At 42.9% G+C, this 21,442-nt stretch overlaps 1 protein-coding gene across 5 annotated transcripts in view; it reads left to right on the top strand.

The window, feature by feature from the left end:
* Positions 1 to 21,442, top strand: part of CDAN1 (codanin 1) — a 101,792-nt gene that overhangs the window by 33,082 nt on the left and 47,268 nt on the right. For all 5 annotated transcript variants that reach the window (XM_078780841.1, XM_078780844.1, XM_078780842.1 and 2 more), the window contains 8 exons: positions 4,767 to 4,876; positions 6,638 to 6,727; positions 7,097 to 7,172; positions 8,381 to 8,649; positions 8,781 to 8,910; positions 10,480 to 10,650; positions 10,876 to 11,045; positions 11,431 to 11,509. In XM_078780841.1, the coding sequence (XP_078636967.1) occupies positions 4,767 to 4,876; positions 6,638 to 6,727; positions 7,097 to 7,172; positions 8,381 to 8,649; positions 8,781 to 8,910; positions 10,480 to 10,650; positions 10,876 to 11,045; positions 11,431 to 11,509 (1,095 nt within the window). The remainder of the gene's footprint in view (positions 1 to 4,766; positions 4,877 to 6,637; positions 6,728 to 7,096; positions 7,173 to 8,380; positions 8,650 to 8,780; positions 8,911 to 10,479; positions 10,651 to 10,875; positions 11,046 to 11,430; positions 11,510 to 21,442) is intronic.

Genomic DNA, 21,442 nt, shown 5'->3' on the forward strand with positions numbered 1-21,442 from the left:
TTGAGCAAAAGAGAGGGTGAAGAGAACAGAAAGAGGGAGTGAAAGAGCAGAAGAACATGATTTTAGGACCCGTGGGCTGATGCCGTCAGGACCAGTTGCAGAATCAGAGTTGAGGGTTGACAGAAACTTTTCCACCTTGTCAGGAGGAAAGGACACAGAGTCCAGGAGCAGCTGGGTACGACTGGGTACGGTGGGTACAGAGAGGGATGGGTTTGGGACACAAGATTTAGAGGCAAACACAGAGTTGAGGCATTCAGCTTTTTCACGTGCGGAGTCAGCCGTTAAGCCGTTTGAGGTGAGGGAGGGGATGGAGGGGGAACAAACACCAGAAACAGATTTGACCAGACGCCACCAGGATTTGGAAGAGGGAAACAGATAAGAGAGTTCGGTCTTGAGAACGGTGAGATATTGTTTCCTGGCTCTCCTGAGGGAGGACACACACTTGTTTCTGGCTTTGTGAAAGGAAATGAGATTTCCTTCCGTTGGATTTGCTTTCCAGGAGACGAAAGCGAGTTGTTTCAGGGCAACAGCCTCACCACAAGAATCCGTGTACCATGGACGGGAGGAAGGGTATGACAACTGAAGATGAGATGGGATAAATCTGTGCATGAGAGAGAGCAATTTACTTTGAAAGAATTCCCAGGATGAGTTGACAATTCACGGCCTCATCATGCTCGCATGATCCAACACTTTCTTGCTGACCGTGGTGTAGAGCATATAGAGTGGCCTGCCATGTCCCCAGATATGAATCCGAGAGAGAACTTGTGGGCAGAATTAACGCGTCAAATCGACAACTTGGACCAGCAGCCGACCTCTGTGCGTGAATTGCAGCAGACTATTGTCACTGCATGGCAAGCCATTCCTGTCCAATCCTTGGCAAATCTCGTGAGCAGCATGCCTCGACGTGTACGTGCTCTCCTGAATGCTCGTGGGGGTTACACGAAGTACTGAACTGTAATTTTACTGTCCGTAATCCCAGTTGGAATTGTCCCCCGTCGCTCAGCGGAGCGAAAGGGGGACTATGGCTTTCCCCTCCGTCCGTGTGTCCGTCCGTCCGTGCCTGCAGGCGTGCGTGCGTAAGCGAAGGACCGCATTCGAATTTGGTGTGTGGGTGCAACCCACGTCAAAATCCAACATGGCCGCCGCCATGTATGTCTGATGCCATGTATGTCTGAACCTTGTAACCTGCATATCTTGAAAAATAAGCGAAGTACCAACTTCTAATCTGGTGTGTGGGTGTATCTCGGTATAAGGAAGAACGCTATTGAAAATTGGGTCGCCAAGTTAAAATCCAAGATGGCCGCCGCCATGTATGTCTGAACCTTGTGAGCGAAATATCTCGAAAAATAAGCGAAGTACCGACGTCTAATCTGGTGTGTGGGTGTATCTAGGCACAAGGAAGAACGCGGTTTAAAATCAGGTCGGCACGTCAAAAGCCAAGATGGCCGCCGCCATGTATGTCTGAAACTTGAGATGAATATCTTGAAAAATAAGCAAAGTACCAACTTCTAATTTGGTGTGTGGGTGTATCTAGGTACAAGCAAGAACGCTGTTTAAAATTGGGTCACCACGTCAAAATCCAAGATGGCCGCCGCCATGTATGTCTAATGCCATGTATGTCTGAACCTTGTAACCTGCATATCTTGAAAAATAAGCGAAGTACCAACTTCTAATCTGGTGTGTGGGTGTATCTAGGCATAAGGAAGAACGATATTGAAAATTGGGTCGCCACGTCAAAATCCAAGATGGCCGCCGCCATGTATGTCTGAACCTTGTGAGATGAATATCTTGAAAAATAAGCGAAGTACCAACTTCTAATCTGGTGTGTGGGTGTATCTCGGCATAAGGACGAACGCTATTGAAAATTGGGTCGCCACGTCAAAATCCAAGATGGCCACCACCATATATATGTCTGAAACTTGTGAGCGAAATATCTCGAACAATAAGCGAAGTACCAACGTCTAATCTGGTGTATGGGTGTATCTTGGCATAAGGAAGACCGCTATTGTAAAGTGGGTCGCCACGTCAAAATCCAGGACGGCCGCCACTATATATATATATATATATATATATATATATATATATATATATATATATATATATATATATATATATATATATATATATATATATATATATATATATATATATATGTCTGAACCTTGTGAGCGAAATATCTTGAAAAATAAGCGAAGTACCTTCTGGTGTGTGGGTGTATCTAGGCATAAGGAAGAACGCTATTGAAAATTGGGTCGCCACGTCAAAATCCAAGATGGCCGCCTCCATGTTTGTCTGACCCTTGTGAGCGAAATATCATATCATAGCATGTTTTCTGCGTGTGCCACTTTGTCAACTCACATCACTTCCCCGACGGGGGACCTAGGCGTAACGCTTGTTTAACTTTTGTTTTTGTTAAAAAAAAATTTGACATGTGCAAAATGAAGAGATACTTCTGGAAAACGTACAGAAGTTTAACACAGTACTGTCCATGAATTGAGTTCGATATCAGTTTACATCACTTTCAAGGATCAATTTATTTGTTTCGAAATGTCAAATGTGGTTTTTGTTTCTTCTGAAGGTCACATTAACAAAATCTAGAATAATGTCAACATAATTCCAATTAACTTTTGGTTCTAAGACATCTTGAAAAGTAAGTTCACCCCCACAAAAAAATATTCCATATTAAATGCCCAGTCTGTATATAATGTATATACTAGTGGGGTCACCCGTGGTCAATTCATTCATTCATTCATTCACCCGTGGAAATCCCACGGGCATGGACGTGCGTGACATTTGGACATCTTGATTTAGATGTTGCACATTAAATTTTACAAAATGGTTACTTGCAATTCATCAGAATTCATCTCCAACCCCTCGCCCCTCACTCTCCAACCCCTCGCTCCTCACTCTCCAACTCCTCGCTCCTCGCTCCTCTCCTGTCTTTCATTTTGGAAATGGAAGTTTCCACGCAACGCATGAATTGTCATGATCCTCAAGAGGAAGTGTCTCGTAATCATCAAATGGCAAGTAAATTACATTGTGAAAATTAAAGATTTCAAATAAAACTATTTAAAGCGTATGCTCACATAACTAATAAAAAAAAACGAAGAAATATCTCAGTAATTTCCTGAAACATATTTTAGTTTTTACTTCCGGATAATAATGTTGAATGAAACAAGAACGAAGAAATATATGTCGTTTTTGTGACGACTGTCATCAAAAGTAAAAGTAATATATCTTAACGGAAAAGAAAAAGCGAATTTTTAATATATGTCGACATTTTCCCCGTCTGTTATTTTAGGCGGTGTATTTTCGTGTATCATCGTGGCGTCATTTTTATAAATATATCTCTGCATTTTCCCGTGTGTGCGTGTATGTTCTCAATTATTTCTGACACTGAGTCTAAAAGCATCGATAAAAATTAAATCAGATGGTGAATTTGAGATAAAAACGTGAGGGTGACTCAATGAATGGGCTTTATTTTACAGGCCTTTGGGAAATCATTTCGTTCTATAAACGGAAACTTTCATGGGATTCTCTTCCTGGTTTTTTTCAGCCGAGTCTAAAACTATGCTAGCGACTGTTAAAAATGAAATGATATATCGAATTAGAGTTTAAATAAACCTGTGTGAGAGAGAGACAGCACAGGCCTAACTAAACAGGCCTCAAAGCTATTCGAGTTAATAAAATGGTGGATATTTGTTTTCATGAAGCCTCTCCAAGAATGGGTGGAGCTACTCTGTAAACGGAGTAAGCCACACCCCCGGACAGACAGACAGATATATGTATATGTATATGTATATATACGTATATATATATATATATATATATATATATATATATATATATATATATATATATATAAATATCCACACATATCATTTAGTATTACCATACACATAGCAACAAAGGCTTAGCAGGCAATATAGAGCGATTAAAAAAAAAAAATGTGTATTGAATTTTTTTTTTGGGATGAACCTTTCAATGTTTTCAGACGAAAATCCGTTGGGCCATATCTGAGAAAAATGGTGGCGCACACATACATACACACACATGCACACACACACACGGCTCTCTTAGAGTATAGATTTATTAGGTAATCTCATCTCAATTCTCGAAGAGATTAACTTGTAAAATTGGCCATCAGGATCACCCCGTCCTAGAATTCTTTTTGTCCCCCGTCGCACCGCGGAGCGAAAGGGGGACTATGGGTTTCCCCTCCATCCGTGTGCCCGTGCGGGCGTGCATGCGTGCGTCCGTGCATGCGTGTGTGCATAAGGGAAGGACCGCATTCAAATTTGGTGTGTGGGTGCAACCCACGTCAAAATCCAAGATGGCCACCACCATGTATGTCTGATGCCATGTATGTCTGAACCTTGTGAGCGGAATATCTTGAAAAATAAAGAAATTACTAACTTCTAATCTGGTGTGTGGGTGTATCTACACATAAGGAAGAACGCTATTGAAAATTGGGTCGCCACGTCAAAATCCAAGATGGCCGCCTCCATGTATGTCTGAACCTTGTGAGCGAAATATCATATCATAGCATGTTTTCTGTCTTCCACTTTGTCAACTCACATCACTTCCCCGACGGGGGACCTAGGCGTAACGCTTGTTTCCTTTATAATAAAGCTGTTGCTTAGGAAGAGGCACGCCTGTTCATTTTGATTGTTTTTTTTTTTGTTGTTCAGGTTAAATTTGTACGTTTTATTCTGTTCCTCCATGCACCTTGTGATTGACGCAAGTGCTGCTCGTGTTTTTGATAGACTCCTTGCTGTCCTCGCACGGCTCATTCCTCACTGCCCTTCCAACTTGAAACGGAGAATCATGCTACTTTTTCAACCAACCGCACTTTTCAGACCTTCAAGAAACAGAGGTAGAGACCCTTTCCCAAGTCGTCACTACAAAATTTCATATTTTTCTGCTGCAGCTTTTCAAAATGAACGAGAACCTTCAATTTTTTTTTATCCACCACATGTTATTGTATTAACCAGACAAGCAATATTTGGTCTGGGTTCCCATAATCTTCTTCGTTCATATGCAACACAAGGCTGTGGGGTAGCATAATTGGTTTAGTGTGTGGCTGAGCCGCTGAAGCAACACCCCTCCCCCACCCCCATGTAGGTGAGGACAGGAATTTGGAATTTTGTCAGGGTGCCGGCGAAAGCTCTCCTACTCTGCGAAGGGCAACATGGGATCTTTAACGTCCACCAACTAATGCCAGTAGATGGGACGTCCAATTTAATGCCCATCCGATGGGTGGCATACACATCAATGCCCCGCCTTGCCAGCGAGACACCAGGATGTCAGTTAATGGCTGGGCCGCGATTCAAACTCAGGTTGGAGTGCTCAGGGGTGAGTGTGCATACCTCCAGCATAATGGCAATCCTGTAATCCTGTAAGGTTTTCTAGTTTTTGATGTTTAAAAAATCCAGGTGTTCTGGTGGTGTGGAGGGGGGGGGGGGGGGAGTGGAGGAGGTGGTGAGGAGTCCCTCAATTTTCTCTAAATATGTGGCACTTATGTTGTATATATTTATTTATTTTTGAAAATTCTTTCCAAGCAATCACACCTTGATTGTTAAGCTTCCCCCTATAGGATAGGATAGGATAGGATAGGGGAAGGCTTATTGCTGTTGTAGGGTTTATGTCTACAATTAGCACCCCCAATTTTTAATTGTACCTCGAGTTTCATCAACCCCGAGAAGTGCTGAACCACCATTTTGGGTTAAAAAAAATTCTTCCTACACTCCTTGTTTCAGAATTGTATTTCCGAGCTGGCGGGGACTTTCAGAATGAAATTTGGCATCAAAAACGTGAATAGAAAGTATGCCAGGGTTGACACAAATTTTTTGACCTTGACCTAATTTTAAGGTCATGCCCTAATTGTAGACATTTTAACATTTCTCACCATAACTCGACGAAGGTTTATCCGATCGGAATGAAATTCCCCTCCCTAGATAGCCTATATATAGCAAGGCACATTTATGCCGAGTTTCAATCCTATGCCTTTGAGTTAGAGATCAAAGTCTTCGACGCATAGGAGTACTAAACCACCATTTAGATTTTGCTCCGTTTTTCCTGCCAATGTCCGAGGACTTTCAGAATGAAATTTTGCCTCATTAATGGGGATACAAAGTATGTGGGGTTGACATGCATAGCAGAGATGACGAAGTCATCGAAATGTCTATAATTCCACGATGTTCCTGCTTCATCAAAGTGGATCAGCACTGAAGTTGTGCTTCTGATATTTGATTGATGTCCTTGACATACTTTTTTCGGATTGTTATCGAGTTAACAAAAAACACTTTTTTGATCATAATTTAAATATATTTGCCTCAGATTTCTTCATGTTGTGTTCTATGGATAGATTGTAGATGAGGATGCATTTTCTTAATTTCCACTCTATCCATAAATGTTGAAGGTCAAGGTCATATGGCGGTCCGAAAACAATATGGCCATCATTGGATCACGGGCCAAGGGTAAGTAATGAGTGATCACCAAGGGTAGGCCGGGGGAGGCTTACCCTTGCTGATCACTTTATGATTGCAGATATCTCTTGCTTGAGATGTCTTGGTTTGTTATGTGTAATATTTTTGAACCACAGTGTACGAAGTTGTGACTTATGGATTATTTGCAGGGATCAATTATTTATCCTAATTCGTGAGTGGGAAGACAATCACTCCAAGCCTCGTTGGGATTTTGAACAAAACATGGGACTCCGAGTCAGGTGAGACACACACACACACACACACACACACACACACACACACACACACACACACACACACACACACACACACACTTTAAGTGGCTATCTGCACGTACTGTACACAACAATGCCAAAATTTTTGACCCGATGAGATAAATAAACGATATTTCAAGATATTTTGCTGTATATATGGCAAGGGTGATGCTGCCAATGCTTTCACTGTAAAACCAAGTTTAATTTATGAAACATCCGAGGGAGACTATTATCTAGCCATTTCCATTAATCAGGTTTACACTCACATTTTGCCCTTTTTTACCTGTCCTTGTTATAAAAAATCCCCTTCATGAATTATTACTGTTTCACAATTTTTCCATTCCTGGTCTTCAGGGCAATGATGCTGCAGCTCACCCACGTCGATGCTCATAACCATTTCTCATGGTTTTTCCTCTCACAACTTTTGCGGGTATGAATATCCTTATATTGCATGTGCCAATAACATTTACGTTTAAAACCTTATTTCGATGCTTAATGGGTCGACAGGTGGTGGAAAAAGGGCTGACATGACCCTGGAGCAGTGAAATGGGTAGTGATGGATGTTAGTAGAAACATTTTAAATGTTGTTACAATGCCTCCCTGGCCAGACAATCATAACCCTGTATATTAGAACAAAAAATATAGAATTTGGCCAGTTCATCAACACACAATGGCCTACTCTTTTCAAAATGTATCATGTGAGCTTATACCATCCACGGGAAAATGCTAGTAAATGGGACAACTCTACTGAATGTCCCTCCAAAAGATGGCACCACCCAGTAATGCAATGCCCTGACTACGATGACAGTTTTATCATCACCCTCAGCATTGGACCCAGACTCGACCACATTACCTATCAACTATCTTGACAGCCATTGAATGTGGGTGAAGAAAGGATTTGTAGGAATTTGATTAAGGTGCACAGTGGGGTAAAAAATAAAAAAATAAAAACATTGTTGTTTTTCATGTCAAAGTGTTCTTTGAAGTATATATTTTCAGAATCAAACTGTTTTGATTGGTACTTATTTCCAAAGAAATAAGTTGAAATAACTTGAAAACTAATCATCCAAATTGAATGAAATTTGGCATTAATAATCATCTTAACATGTTGGATGAATTAATGATGGCTTTTTAAGATACCCCTACTACAAATTGAGTTATGAAAAAAATCCTTGTATTTTTCTTTAAAAACAAAGAAAAAATATTTTGTGTAATTATCATTACAATTTACTGAAAAGCCATCACTGGTCTCTTTGGATATACCCATACTAACTACCCAAAGGGGTAAATAACAGATTGACTGAGGCAGTTAGCAGTAGTTCCAGTTTCAATTATGTCAACCAAAAAAAAACATATTTTTGTATGTGTCTAGAAAATTAAAGCTCACATGTTTATTTGTATCCGAAATTCACTTGTGTCTGTATTTTTGGATTCCTCATACTCCAAGCGTTCGAGCAGTATATGGTTTGTGGGGGGCTTCACTTCACTGGAAAGACTGATAATTTCAATTTATTGATGGCACGTGAAATGTGCTATTTTACCCCACCTTGCACCTTAAGCATTGCAAGACATATACATATGTATGCCCTTCACTAAAGAAATGGTTTTGTTGCGAATTGTTTGTGGTTTTGGCTGCAGGTGTGCAAGCATGGATATGTGGATAAGGTGCGAAGTAGCGAGCATGTTGTATCCAATGATAGGGGTCATAAAGCAGTGAAGGGTGAGCATCTTGGTGGTACAGGCTATTCTCAGGCTTGTCCACTCTCATCCCTGGGAGCGGATAATCCAGGAAAGCTGTGGCATCTACAGAAAAGACTTACTGCACCTTCTCCACCTGGTCCCAATGCACCACCAACATTCTCTGGTCACCAAGTCTTTTTCCATGACTTCCTCGTCTCTGCAAGTAGGTAAAGATCTCCACAAAGACAACCTGTGAATTCTGTGTTGTGCTCTGTCTTAAATATTATTCTTTGTCATGTTTGTTACACACTTCTGTGCAACACTTCCCTGGCATTCCTTGTTGTATGTTTGCATTCAGCTGGCAGCTGAGCCAACACCTCTGTGATGGGCTGAAGGAGCAACTTTTGAAACTCGATGGAATGTCTTTTTCTCACGATGAAGATGTACTGGGAGTTGAAAATGATGGTCGTGATCGAGCGAGCCAGCAGGTGATTGCTATTTGCGGGTGGCATGTTCCTGGAAAGTGCCGCGAATTGCGAAACCGTGAACGGCGGGGCAATGTTTCAATGGAAAAAGGGGGATTGGTTCCTGAATCGTGAAAATCCGTGAATGTTGAGGAACAAAGCGTGAATGTCGAGGCAAATTCCGCGAATGTCGAGGCAAATTCCGCGAATGTCGAGGCAAACTCCGCGAATGTCGAGGCAAACTCCGCAAATGTCGAGGCAAAATCTGCGAATGTCGAGGCAAAATCTGCGAATGCCGAGGCAAAATCTGCGAATGTCAAGGCAAAATCTGTGAATGTCGAGGCAAAATCTCCGAATGTCGAGTCAAAATCTGCGAATGTCGAGGCAAAATCTGCAAATGTCGAGGCAAAATCCGCAAATGTCAATGCAACATCCGTGAATGTCGATGAAAATCCGCAAATGCAAGCCGTGCCATTGTTTCAATGGGGAAAATGGAGACTGCTGATTGCACTAATAGATACTGTGGAGTGTTTTCATTCTTTACAGTAACTCGTGGGGATGACGTGTTATGCAGCTGGTGGAATATCCTGCGAAGCTATTTGCAGTGTGAATGGTGGGATATCCCGTGAAGCAATGTTTACTTGTGAGTGGTGGTGGGATATCCGGCGAAGCTGTTCACAGTGTGAATGACCGGATATCCCACGAAGCAACCCGCGAAACGATCTTTACCATGTGAGAATAGCAGGATATCACGTGAAGCTGTTCACAGTGTGAATGACGGGATATCTCGCGTAGCATCCCGTGAAACAATGTTTTTGTGTGAATGGCGGGGTATCACTTGAAGCTTGTGAACGGCGGGATCTGCCAGAAACCCTCTTCTGGTGAAACTACCAAAACAAAACTCTCTGCTCACCTTCACTCTTTCATTCCTCCTTTTTCACGCCTCTGGAACAAACTTCCACACACTCTTCAATGTCACTTCTCCCTCCAGGTCTTTAAAACAGCTGTTCACCACCATCTCTTATCTTCCCCCATCCCAAACCTTGATCTTTTCTACCCCTGTTAAAACACCCCAAATCCCCCTCTTTCAATCTCTGACTTCATTCCTGAAATTCCTTGTAGTGTTCGATTGCTTTATACCGTGTACCCCTCTCCCCTCTCCCCAGCCCTCTCCCTTCCACAGATCTACCGACATCCCTGTTCTCGACTGTTGTTGTGCTTGTGTACTTCCCTCTCTCTCCCCACTCTTGTCTCCCGCTCCCTTCATTGGATGTTTTATGTGTCTGTGCATGTTTTCATGTTCAATGTGTTAACTCTTACGTGAGCCTCGATTCTGTATACATTTAAAAAATGTTAAAAAAAAAAAAAAAAAAGCCTGTTCACAGTGTGACTGATGGGCTATCCCGCGAAAGCCATGAAAAACGCAAAGCACAGTGCCACGATGTAGAAGCAGGTCATGGTCACGGCTCGTGGAAAAAAATTTTTTTTTGCACCCGCGACCCTGCGAATAGTGTGGTCCAACTGTATTGTACTGTATTGATCTCGCTATCCCTCAGCATGTTTTGTTTTTGTTTCTTTCTCTTCTCTCTGCAGACGTTTGCAGCTGTACTCTTATCTGCTCGACTGCTTGCAAAATTCCTTGGCCTGCTGACATTCTTGCCTTACCAGAAACCAAAGCTCTCGTACCCCAGCTCTGTACCTCGTTTAAAGCTCCAGCATGAATTTGGGGAATGGGAAAAAGTTTCATCTCCTGTTTCCAATCAGGCAAGTCCTCCTTTGTCTGCCTGGAAGAAATGGTGTAATTGCCCTGGCTGGTTTCTCTTTTTGCCTGTTTATCAACGATGCCATGAATTGACCATTGAGGAATCTGACATTTCTGGTTGTACATTTAAGAAGAACATAAATGCGCTTATCTTGTTATTGTCCTTATAACTTTGTTTGCTGGATTGGTGTAAATGTATACACCTTATCATGGGTTGTTGTACGCAGGAACGGTCAGCCATGCTGGATGTGCATGCCATTATATGTAAGGCAGCTGCACGGCAACGACTTGTTCTGACATTGCCCTGGCTCACCCAGTTTTTAGCTATGGCAGACCCCACAGCCTATCGTCTTCCCTGCTATCACCCAGCTATATGTAGCCTATTGCACATTTATAGGTGGGTTAGACTTGCTGCACTGACAAATTATTCCCCCATTTGCATAATACATGCACAACCACCACACACATGCTCAATACCTGCTTCGTCCTGCCAATCACATCACTTGATCTCATTCCAGCCCTTTTCTTCTGTAACCACTCCTTTTCCATTTATTTTTCTCATTTTTTCTGCCTCCTCTAACCACCCCACCCCCTCCCCCAGGTCTTCTCCTCCCCCCCCCCACCTGCCCCCCCCCCTTCCCTCCATCCCACATCCACCTTCCCAACAATTCCTGCCTCTGTATAATTTATCTGCAGGTGGATTCTTACCTTGCTTTTCTGTGTCACATTGACACATGATGTATGTTTTACTATCTCACCTCTTCACACACTATGCTTTGCAGGACAGTGACTCTGGAATCAGACTTCCTCTGTGAGGTGAACAGTCTATTTGTCATCGCTACACTTGGCTGCCTTTTCCAGGTACTGCTCTGCAATGACTGGCGTGCTGATTAATGAACGTTTCAAGTCTCCTCATTGCTATGGCATCGTTTCAAGTCTCCTCAGTACCAAACATGCTATGGCATCGAAGAAGTTAAATTGAATTTCTGAACACCATTTTTTTGTATAGAGTCAAGGCTCTTGGAAGATCTAGAACAGACAATATGGATCAGGATGGAACATAACAAAAGGAACAGCAGAAATAGAAGGGGGAACGACAACATTAGGGCTGAAGGACAAAATAGACGGAGACGGACAAACAAGGGATATGGGTAAGGATGAGGGGTTGGGGAGGATGCAGGGGGTGGATGATATGGATAGAGAAACAAACTCTCAGGAAGCAAAAACTGGAAATTATGGGGGAGGGGGAAGTATTTTTCGCAACGAATGGTTGAGATATTCTGAGCTCTAATACGAGCTAAAGTGCTACAGCCACAAGGGAGAATATATAGGTACCTCTTGCAACACTCGCTCAATATTTATGTCATGCAGATGAATGTATGCAATGCACATCTAGTGGCCAATCAAAACGAAAACACAAAACGATATTCCGATGGAGGCATGGAGACGTGCGGTGTGCACGCAAAAGCTTTGGAGGGCTTATTTTCCTTACCTTACAAACTACTCGAGCTACGGTTACGCTGCAGATAAATCACTGTTACGGACCGTCTCGCATTCTGTTGGCACATGCTGTGTTTATTGAAGAACCACCTTTCATGTTCTGCTATCGGAAATTGATGTATCTTCTTATACCTATCGCTATGATACATCAATTTCCGATAGCAGCGATAGTATACCTATCGCTAACCCTGGTGTTGGGCTAGCGGCTAGGGTGCCAGCTTAGGATCCTAGGATCCTGGGTTCGAATCCCGGTCGATCGCTGAATTAACGCCAGGGGGGTTGACTCAGCCTGTCATCCTTCCGAGGTCGGCAAATTGAGTACCAGTTCACTGGTAATTCCCTGTTTGTCGTAAAAAGGCGACAAAAAGGGTTGGCGGCAGGAAGGGCATCCGGCCGTAAAACATTGCTTCAAAAAGGGGACCAAAAAACAACAACAACCACGGTCCCCGAAAAAGGCCAACCCCCGCTTGCGGGGAAAAATGGCCTCTAAAGGTGGTTTATTTTATAGTATACCTATCGCTGACCCTTTTTAGGTCAAGTCAGCCTGTCATCCTTCCGAGGTCGGCAAATTGAGTACCAGCTTGCTGGGATGAATGATCCCGGTGTGTACCCCGATTTAGAATAGGTACACCGTATCCCTGTGCATTGTAATTGTAATGTAATCCCTGTAATCTCTGTAAATGTAATCCTATCCCTGTGTAATGAAAATTGGGTCGCCACGTCAAAATCCAAGATGGCCGCCTTGCATCTTCCACTTTGTCAACTCGCATCATTTCACCGACGGGGGACCTAGGCATAACGCTTGTTCCCCTTGGAGCTCAAGATGCCTTTCTAGAAAAGATAGTGCTCTTCGAAAATGCGCTAAAATGGGTCATTATACCATTGTTGACATGGAGATGCATTCCTGACAGCATTATTTCTTACACATGAGTGTAAAATGAGGGCTTCATTTTGGTAGCAGTAATAGTGCTAATAATAACACAGGTGGTAAACAAACTCTTGGGAAAAATGCCCCTTTATATTGTATGTGCCATGTAGCAATCTATAGAAAAGAAGGGGCAATCCATAGCTTGGAAAAAGTGCCAAACAATATAAAACAAGGGACATTCCATGGCTTGTGGGAAATGCCAGCCCATGGAAAAGAAGGGACATTCAAAAAATTTATCGTGTGCATGCTGCACTACCCTTGTGTTCTTAGGAGGAACCAAGTAATGCTCTCGAAAAGTTCATTAAAAGGGATGCCAATTTGATTCATGCAGCTTTATGAATCAAGTGGTCGCTTTGAAATCAAACAACTGCAACTGGATTGAAAATACATTTCCTTCTTTCCATAATATATACATATATATATATACATATATACAATCATATTCCGATAGATCATTTCAAGTACGTGCCAATCATAGTGCGATGGATCAATTCAAGTAGGTACCATTCATAGTCTGATGGATCATTTCAAGTAGGAACCAATCATAGTCTGATAGATCATTTCAAGTAGGTACCGATCATAGTCTGATAGATCATTTCAAATAGGTACCAATCATAATCTGATAGATCATTTCAAACAGGTACCAATCATAATCTGATAGATCATTTCAAGTAGGTACCAATCATAGTCTGATAGATCATTTCAAATAGGTACCAATCATAATCTGATAGATCATTTCAAACAGGCACCAATCATTATCTGATAGATCATTTCAAGTAGGTACCAATCATAGTCTGATAGATCATTTCAAATAGGTACCAATCATAGTCTGATCGATCATTTCAAATAGGTACAAATCATAGTCTGATGGATCATTTCAAACAGGTACGAATCATAATATATATATACATACATACATACATACATACATACATACATACATTACATACATACATTACATACATACATACATACATACATACATACATACATATATATATATATATATATATATATATATATACACAGTCATACCCCGTTTTACGCCATTTCGACCTACGTCAAATCCGACTTTACGCCACTCCGACATCATCATCTCCTTTATCTCGAAGGAGGAGAAGACCATGCCAGGCCACAAAGTCGCGAAGGAGTGGCTAACGCTAATGCTTGGGGGTAATTGCACCGGCGACTTCAAGCTGAAGCCGCTCTTGGTGTATCTTGGTGTATCATGTGTGTGAGTATGAGGATGAGCTTTAGGCGCAAATGAGGAATTGAATGAAATTGTTTGTGGATGAACTTGCGCAAATGAGGCATTGGTCGAGAATGTGTGTGAGAATCTGGTTATCGTTGAATTTGGTGAAATGAGGCAATGGTCTGGGATGACCGGAGAAAGTGTATGAGTGGTGTATTGAGGACATGTGTAATGGTGTTGAGTGATTAACTTGCATGGGGTGCAAGTGGATAAATGGAGATAATACTTGGTGTGTGGGAATAAATGGTGTGTGGAGTGAGTAGTGTGGATTGAGTGGTGTGGAGTGCATGGTGCGAATGAGTGGATGGGGGAGGATGGACCCCTTCACGAATACCCGGGGAGGGTAGTTTAAAGTTAGGTCGAGGGAGTAGGTAAATTGTTTGGAAATTGACATCTGTGGTGCAGGGAGTAGCGAGTTGTTGTTGATGCATATCCTTGTAAAGAACCGATCGACGTGTGCATGTGCACATGTGCATGGATTTGCAAATGCCTGCCTGTACGTCGTCGTTTCTGTGTATATCGCATCGTCCAAAAATAAAGAAGCAAGCAACTTCGGCCGCACGAGGAAAGACGGGGCACGCCTACGACTCGGAGGCGAGCGTCGATCCCCGGGGCGGCCGGGTTCACGGAACCCTGAGCTCATTCGTTCGTCGCAGACGACACGACACGACCACTGGTGAAACTGCTCGGACACGTTGGGTAAAGCACGCCATGGTGAAGCGGGCCGCAGAGCCACTCTGCACACAAGCCAGCTCACGGTCGACACGTCCGTGCCGGTCACCTCGTTCGAGGAGAAGACCCGACCGATAGAAAACAACGGAGGGACTCCCGACGGGGAGCGGCGAAGATTCAGGGCGAAGCCGCAGCCTCCTCCAGTTATTTACTCTAGTTTTACGAATTACGGTGTTTGTCTTCATTTTAAGGCATTTTTAAGACATTACGCCCGGTTTACGTCAAAAACCGAGTTAAGTCACGGCGTATGGAACCAATTAATGACATAGGCGGGGGTATTACTGTATGTGTGTGTATATATATATATATATACAGTATATATATATATATATATATATATATACATACATACATACAAACATATATACATACATATATACTAGCAGAAGTACCCGGCATTGCCGGGCGTAGGCGGGGAGGGGAACGGGGGGAGAGCGAGCCCCTTGGTAAAGCGAGCGATTTTTTTTTGTCATAGCCTTTCATAGTGTCATAGTGATTTTTTGTGTCATAGCGTCATAGCGATTTTTTTTTTCATAGCGTTTCATAGCGTTTCATAGTGTCATAGCGATTGTTTTTTTTTCATAGCGTCATACCGTTCATAGCTTCATAGCGTTTCATAGCGTCATAGCGTCATAGCGTTCATAGCGTCATCGAGTTCATAGCGTTTCATAGCGTCATAGCGATTTTTTTTTTCATAGCGTCATAGCGTCATCACGTGATCGCTCTGAGCGAATCAGCGCCCACCTGCTCTGATTCCGTTGATTCCGTGCGCTGAAATGCGCTGAGGTAAATATGAATAAAAAATATGGATCGTCAAATATTTTGAGTTCGGCCATGTTCGTCCCAGGCTCAATGGCCATGTCTATGCCAAATATCAAGCACGTAAGCCTCTCCGTTTAGGAGTCTATCGGTAACATTACACACACACACACACACACACACACACACACACACACACACACACACACAAACTGTGTTTTATATATATATATAGATTGCAGGAGGAGGTGGTGGTCGACTCCAAGGGATCTGAGTGATATATAGTATTGTAGGAGGGGGTGGTGGTCGATTCCAAGGGATCTGGGTGATATTTAGTATTGTAGGAGGAGGTGGTGGTCGATTCCAAGGGATCTGAGTGATATATAGTATTGTAGGAGGGGGTGGTGGTCGATTCCAAGGGATCTGGGTGATATTTAGTATTGCAGGAGGAGGTGGTGGTCGATTCCAAGGGATCTGAGTGATATATAGTATTGTAGGAGGAGGTGTTGGTCGATTCCAAGGGATCTGGGTGATATTTAGTATTGTAGGAGGGGGTGGTGGTCGATTCCAAGGGATCTGGGTGATATTTAGTATTGCAGGAGGAGGTGGTGGTCGATTCCAAGGGATCTGAGTGATATATAGTATTGTAGGAGGAGGTGGTGGTCGATTCCAAGGGATCTGAGTGATATATAGTATTGTAGGAGGGGGTGGTGGTCGATTCCAAGGGATCTGGGTGATATTTAGTATTGCAGGAGGAGGTGGTGGTCGATTCCAAGGGATCTGGGTGATATTTAGTATTGCAGGAGGAGGTGGTGGTCGATTCCAAGGGATCTGAGTGATATATAGTATTGTAGGAGGAGGTGGTGGTCGATTCCAAGGGATCTGAGTGATATATAGTATTGTAGGAGGGGGTGGTGGTCGATTCCAAGGGATCTGGGTGATATTTAGTATTGCAGGAGGAGGTGGTGGTCGATTCCAAGGGATCTGAGTGATATATAGTATTGTAGGAGGAGGTGGTGGTCGATTCCAAGGGATCTGGGTGATATTTAGTATTGTAGGAGGGGGTGGTGGTCGATTCCAAGGGATCTGGGTGATATTTAGTATTGCAGGAGGAGGTGGTGGTCGATTCCAAGGGATCTGAGTGATATATAGTATTGTAGGAGGAGGTGGTGGTCGATTCCAAGGGATCTGGGTGATATTTAGTATTGTAGGAGGGGGTGGTGGTCGATTCCAAGGGATCTGAGTGATATATAATAATAATAATAATGATAATAATGCATTTATTTTATATAGCGCTTTTCAGGAAGCCCAAAGACGCTTTGACAGAGTGCAAAACATAATGCATAGCAAAACATAAAAACAATTGCAAAAGACAAGAATCAATAGGGAAATATTTAAAGCTGAAAGGAGGGAGAAGGAGAAGAGATAGTCAGGGGTTAAATGCTGTGGGTTAAATGTTGAATGCAGTGTTGAACAGGTGGGTCTTGAGTGATGTTTTGAATGTGGTGAGTGAGGAGGAGTCTCTGATGGTGTGAGGTAGTGAGTTCCAGAGGGTGGGAGCAGCGATGGAGAAGGCCCTGTCCCCCCAGGATCTGAATTTGGTTCGGATGGGGGGGGGGGGGGGGTCAGGAGGTTGGTACCAGCAGAGCGGAGGTTACGGTTGGGAGTGTGTCTGGAGAGGAGGTCAGCCAGGTAGGATGGGGCCAGGTTATGGAGGGCTTTGTAGGTCAAGAGGAGGACTTTGTACTGGATTCTCTGGGGGATGGGGAGCCAGTGAAGCTTGTAAAGGACGGGGGTGATGTGGTCACGGGTCCGGGAATATAGTATTGTAGGAGGAGGTGGTGGTCGATTCCAAGGGATCTGAGTGATATATAGTATTGTAGGAGGAGGTGGTGGTCGATTCCAAGGGATCTGGGTGATATTTAGTATTGCAGGAGGAGGTGGTGGTCGATTCCAAGGGATCTGGGTGATATTTAGTATTGTAGGAGGGGTGGTGGTCGATTCCAAGGGATCTGGGTGATATTTAGTATTGTAGGAGGGGGTGGTGGTCGATTGTGAGGGATCTGAGTGATATTTAGTATTGTAGGAGGGGGTGGTGGTCGATTGTGAGGGATCTGAGTGATATTTACTATTGTAGGAGAGGGTGGTGGTCGATTGTGAGGGATCTGAGTGATATTTAGTATTGTAGGAGGTGGTGGTGGTCGATTGTGAGGGATCTGAGTGATATTTAGTATTGTAGGAGGAGGTGGTGGTGGTCGATTGTGAGGGATCTGAGTGATATTTAGTATTGCAGGAGGAGGAGGTGGTGGTCGATTGTGAGGGATCTGAGTGATATTTAGTATTGTAGGAGGGGGTGGTGGTCGATTGTGAGGGATCTGAGTGATATTTAGTATTGTAGGAGGTGGTGGTGGTCGATTGTGAGGGATCTGAGTGATATTTAGTATTGCAGGAGGAGGTGGTGGTGGTCGATTGTGAGGGATCTGAGTGATATTTAGTATTGCAGGAGGAGGAGGTGGTGGTCGATTGTGAGGGATCTGAGTGATATTTAGTATTGCAGGAGGAGGAGGTGGTGGTCGATTGTGAGGGATCTGAGTGATATTTAGTATTGTAGGAGGGGGTGGTGGTCGATTGTGAGGGATCTGAGTGATATTTAGTATTGTAGGAGGTGGTGGTGGTCGATTGTGAGGGATCTGAGTGATATTTAGTATTGCAGGAGGAGGTGGTGGTGGTCGATTGTGAAGGATCTGAGTGATATTTAGTATTGCAGGAGGAGGTGGTGGTGGTCGATTGTGAGGGATCTGAGTGATATTTAGTATTGCAGGAGGAGGAGGTGGTGGTCGATTCCAAGGGATCTGGGTGATATTTAGTATTGTAGGAGGAGGTGGTGGTCGATTCCAAGGGATCTGGGTGATATTTAGTATTGTAGGAGGGGGTGGTGGTCGATTGTGAGGGATCTGAGTGATATATATAGATAGTCGCGCGGCAAGGAACATCACGTGATCGCTCTGAGCGATCGATTGCAACTCTGCGTCCTGTCGTGGGCGTGGCCAACGTGGCCTCATGCTCCCAGGTGATTGGCTAACTCGAGCTCGAGAGAGCCATAATGCGCTACGTTATGGCAAAAAATATGAATCTAAAGATGAAAGGGAAAAAAACCTATGTGGTGTGAATGGCAATGTTCGTCGCTTAAATGTGAAAAAAGGCAATTGCTTTTCGCTCTGAAATACGTGCGAACACGTAACTGAGTTAATGGCGGCAGGGAACATCACGTGATCGCTCTGAGCGAATCAGCGCGCTGCTCTGCGACCGGTCAGATTCCGGTCATAATATTTGGCGCTGAGATTAAAATATGGTAAAAGCATATTATGAAATAAATTTTTAGGTCAGCCATGTTCGTCCCAGGCTCAATGGCCATGTCTGTGCCAAATATCAAGTACGTGAGCCTCTCCGTTTAGGAGTCTATCGGTAACATTACATGCACACACGCACACACAAACTGTGTTTTATATATATATATATATATACAGTGAAACCTTGACTTACGAGTTTAATTCGTTCTGTGACCGAGCTCGTAACTCAATTTGCTCGTTTCTCAAATTAAATTTCCCCATTAAAATGCATTGAAATGCTATTAATCCGTTCCAGCCCACCAAAAACCACACCAATTTTTTTTGAAATATACAGTATATATAAAAATATCTCGCGCTTTATATTTCACCTGTATGCAGCATACAAGTTGGCAGGATGGCCTGGACTGGAGGTACGCACACTTGACTCTAAACTGTCCAGCCTGGGTTTGAATCCCGACCCAGCTATAACCTGTCATGGGTGAATCACAGGCAGGGTGATTCATCAATGTGTGTACCGCTAAACTGGGCGCCCCGTTTGCGTCCCATTAGTTGTTGGATGTTAAGGATCTCACCGTGTTTTCCACAAAGAGAAGGCGAGCTATCGCCAGCACTCTGAACAAGTTGTGGCCTGGCATGCTCTTCTCCTCTGCCGTTATATACGTCCTCCTCGGCATCTTTTTCCAGAAGAGCCCTGTCTCGTCACAGTTGAAGATTTGCTGGGGGATGTATCGTTCGGCTTCTATCAGTTCGGCAAAAGTTATAATAAAATCTTCAGCTGCCTTCACATCCGAGCTTGCTGCCTCACCATGCCCGACGACAGAGTGAATGCCGGTCCTCTTCTTAAAATTATCAAACCATCCCCGACTGGCTTTGAATGACTTCCGATGCCTTGTCCGTTGATGTTCCCGCCGCCTGCTGCACCAAATCCCCGTAAATGTCTCGGGCCTTCTCACACATGATGTTCTCGGTCACGGTATCTCCTGCGAGCTGCTTCTCCGTCAACCACACAAACAACAACTTCTCCATCTCTTCATGGATAGAGGTCCGGAGCTTTGAAATAATCGTAACGCCCTTGGCTGGCGTTATAGCCTTTATCGACTCCTTCTGCTTCAAAATCGTACATATCGTAGAAGTACTACGATCGTACTGCCTCGCCAAGTCGACAACACGCACACCTCGCTCATGTTTTTCGACGATTGCGTGTTTTATATCCAAGCACATCATCCTCTTCTTCTTCTCAGTACTGCCCTTGGCACTCAATTTCTTAGGACCCATGGTTAAAACTAAGAAATTTTCCAAAATAACCAAAATGCGAAAACAAAGCAGCAGCTATATACGGCAGAGATGCTTGCATGGCAAGATAACCACGTGACCTGAACCCACCTGGTGGCGGGTGGCGTAAGCTCCAAAATAACCAAAATGCGAAAACAAAGCAGCAGCGATATACGGCAGAGATGCTTGCACGGCAAGATAACCACGTGACCGGAACCCACCTGGTGGCGGGTGGCGTAAGCTCCAAAATAACCAAAATGCGAAAACAAAGCAGCAGCGATATACGGCAGAGATGCTTGCACGGCAAGATAACCACGTGACCGGAACCCACTTGGTGGCGGGTGGCGTAAGCTCGTAACTCAGATCTCGGCTCGCATCTCAAAGCAATAAACCGCCCGAGCGACGGCTCGTATCTCGGAAAACTCGTAAGTTGGTGCACTCGTAAGTCAAGGTTTCACTGTATATATATATATATATATATATATATATATATATATATATATGTATATATATATATATATATATATATGTATATATATATATATATGTATATATGTATATATATATATATATGTATATATGTATATATATATATATATGTATATATGTATATATATGTATATATATATATATGTATATATGTATATATATATATATATGTATATATGTATATATATATATATATGTATATATGTATATATATATATATATGTATATATGTATATATATATATATATATATATATGTATATATATATATATATATATATGTATATATATATATATATATATATATATATATATATATATATATATATATATATATATATGTATATATGTATATATATATACACAAAGAATTAAGTTAAGCACCCCCCCCGTTTTTTTACAACCTCGCACATTACAAGTTTGTTGTCGTCAAATCAGTGTAATATACCCATGATATTGCTATATTTTCTGGAGAAGTGATATTATGGTCACATAAAAACATAACAATCATGC

Source organism: Myxine glutinosa, chromosome 6, assembly GCF_964187855.1.
Source record: "Myxine glutinosa chromosome 6, kmMyxGlut1.1, whole genome shotgun sequence".
Classification (NCBI taxonomy): Eukaryota; Metazoa; Chordata; class Myxini; order Myxiniformes; family Myxinidae; genus Myxine; species Myxine glutinosa.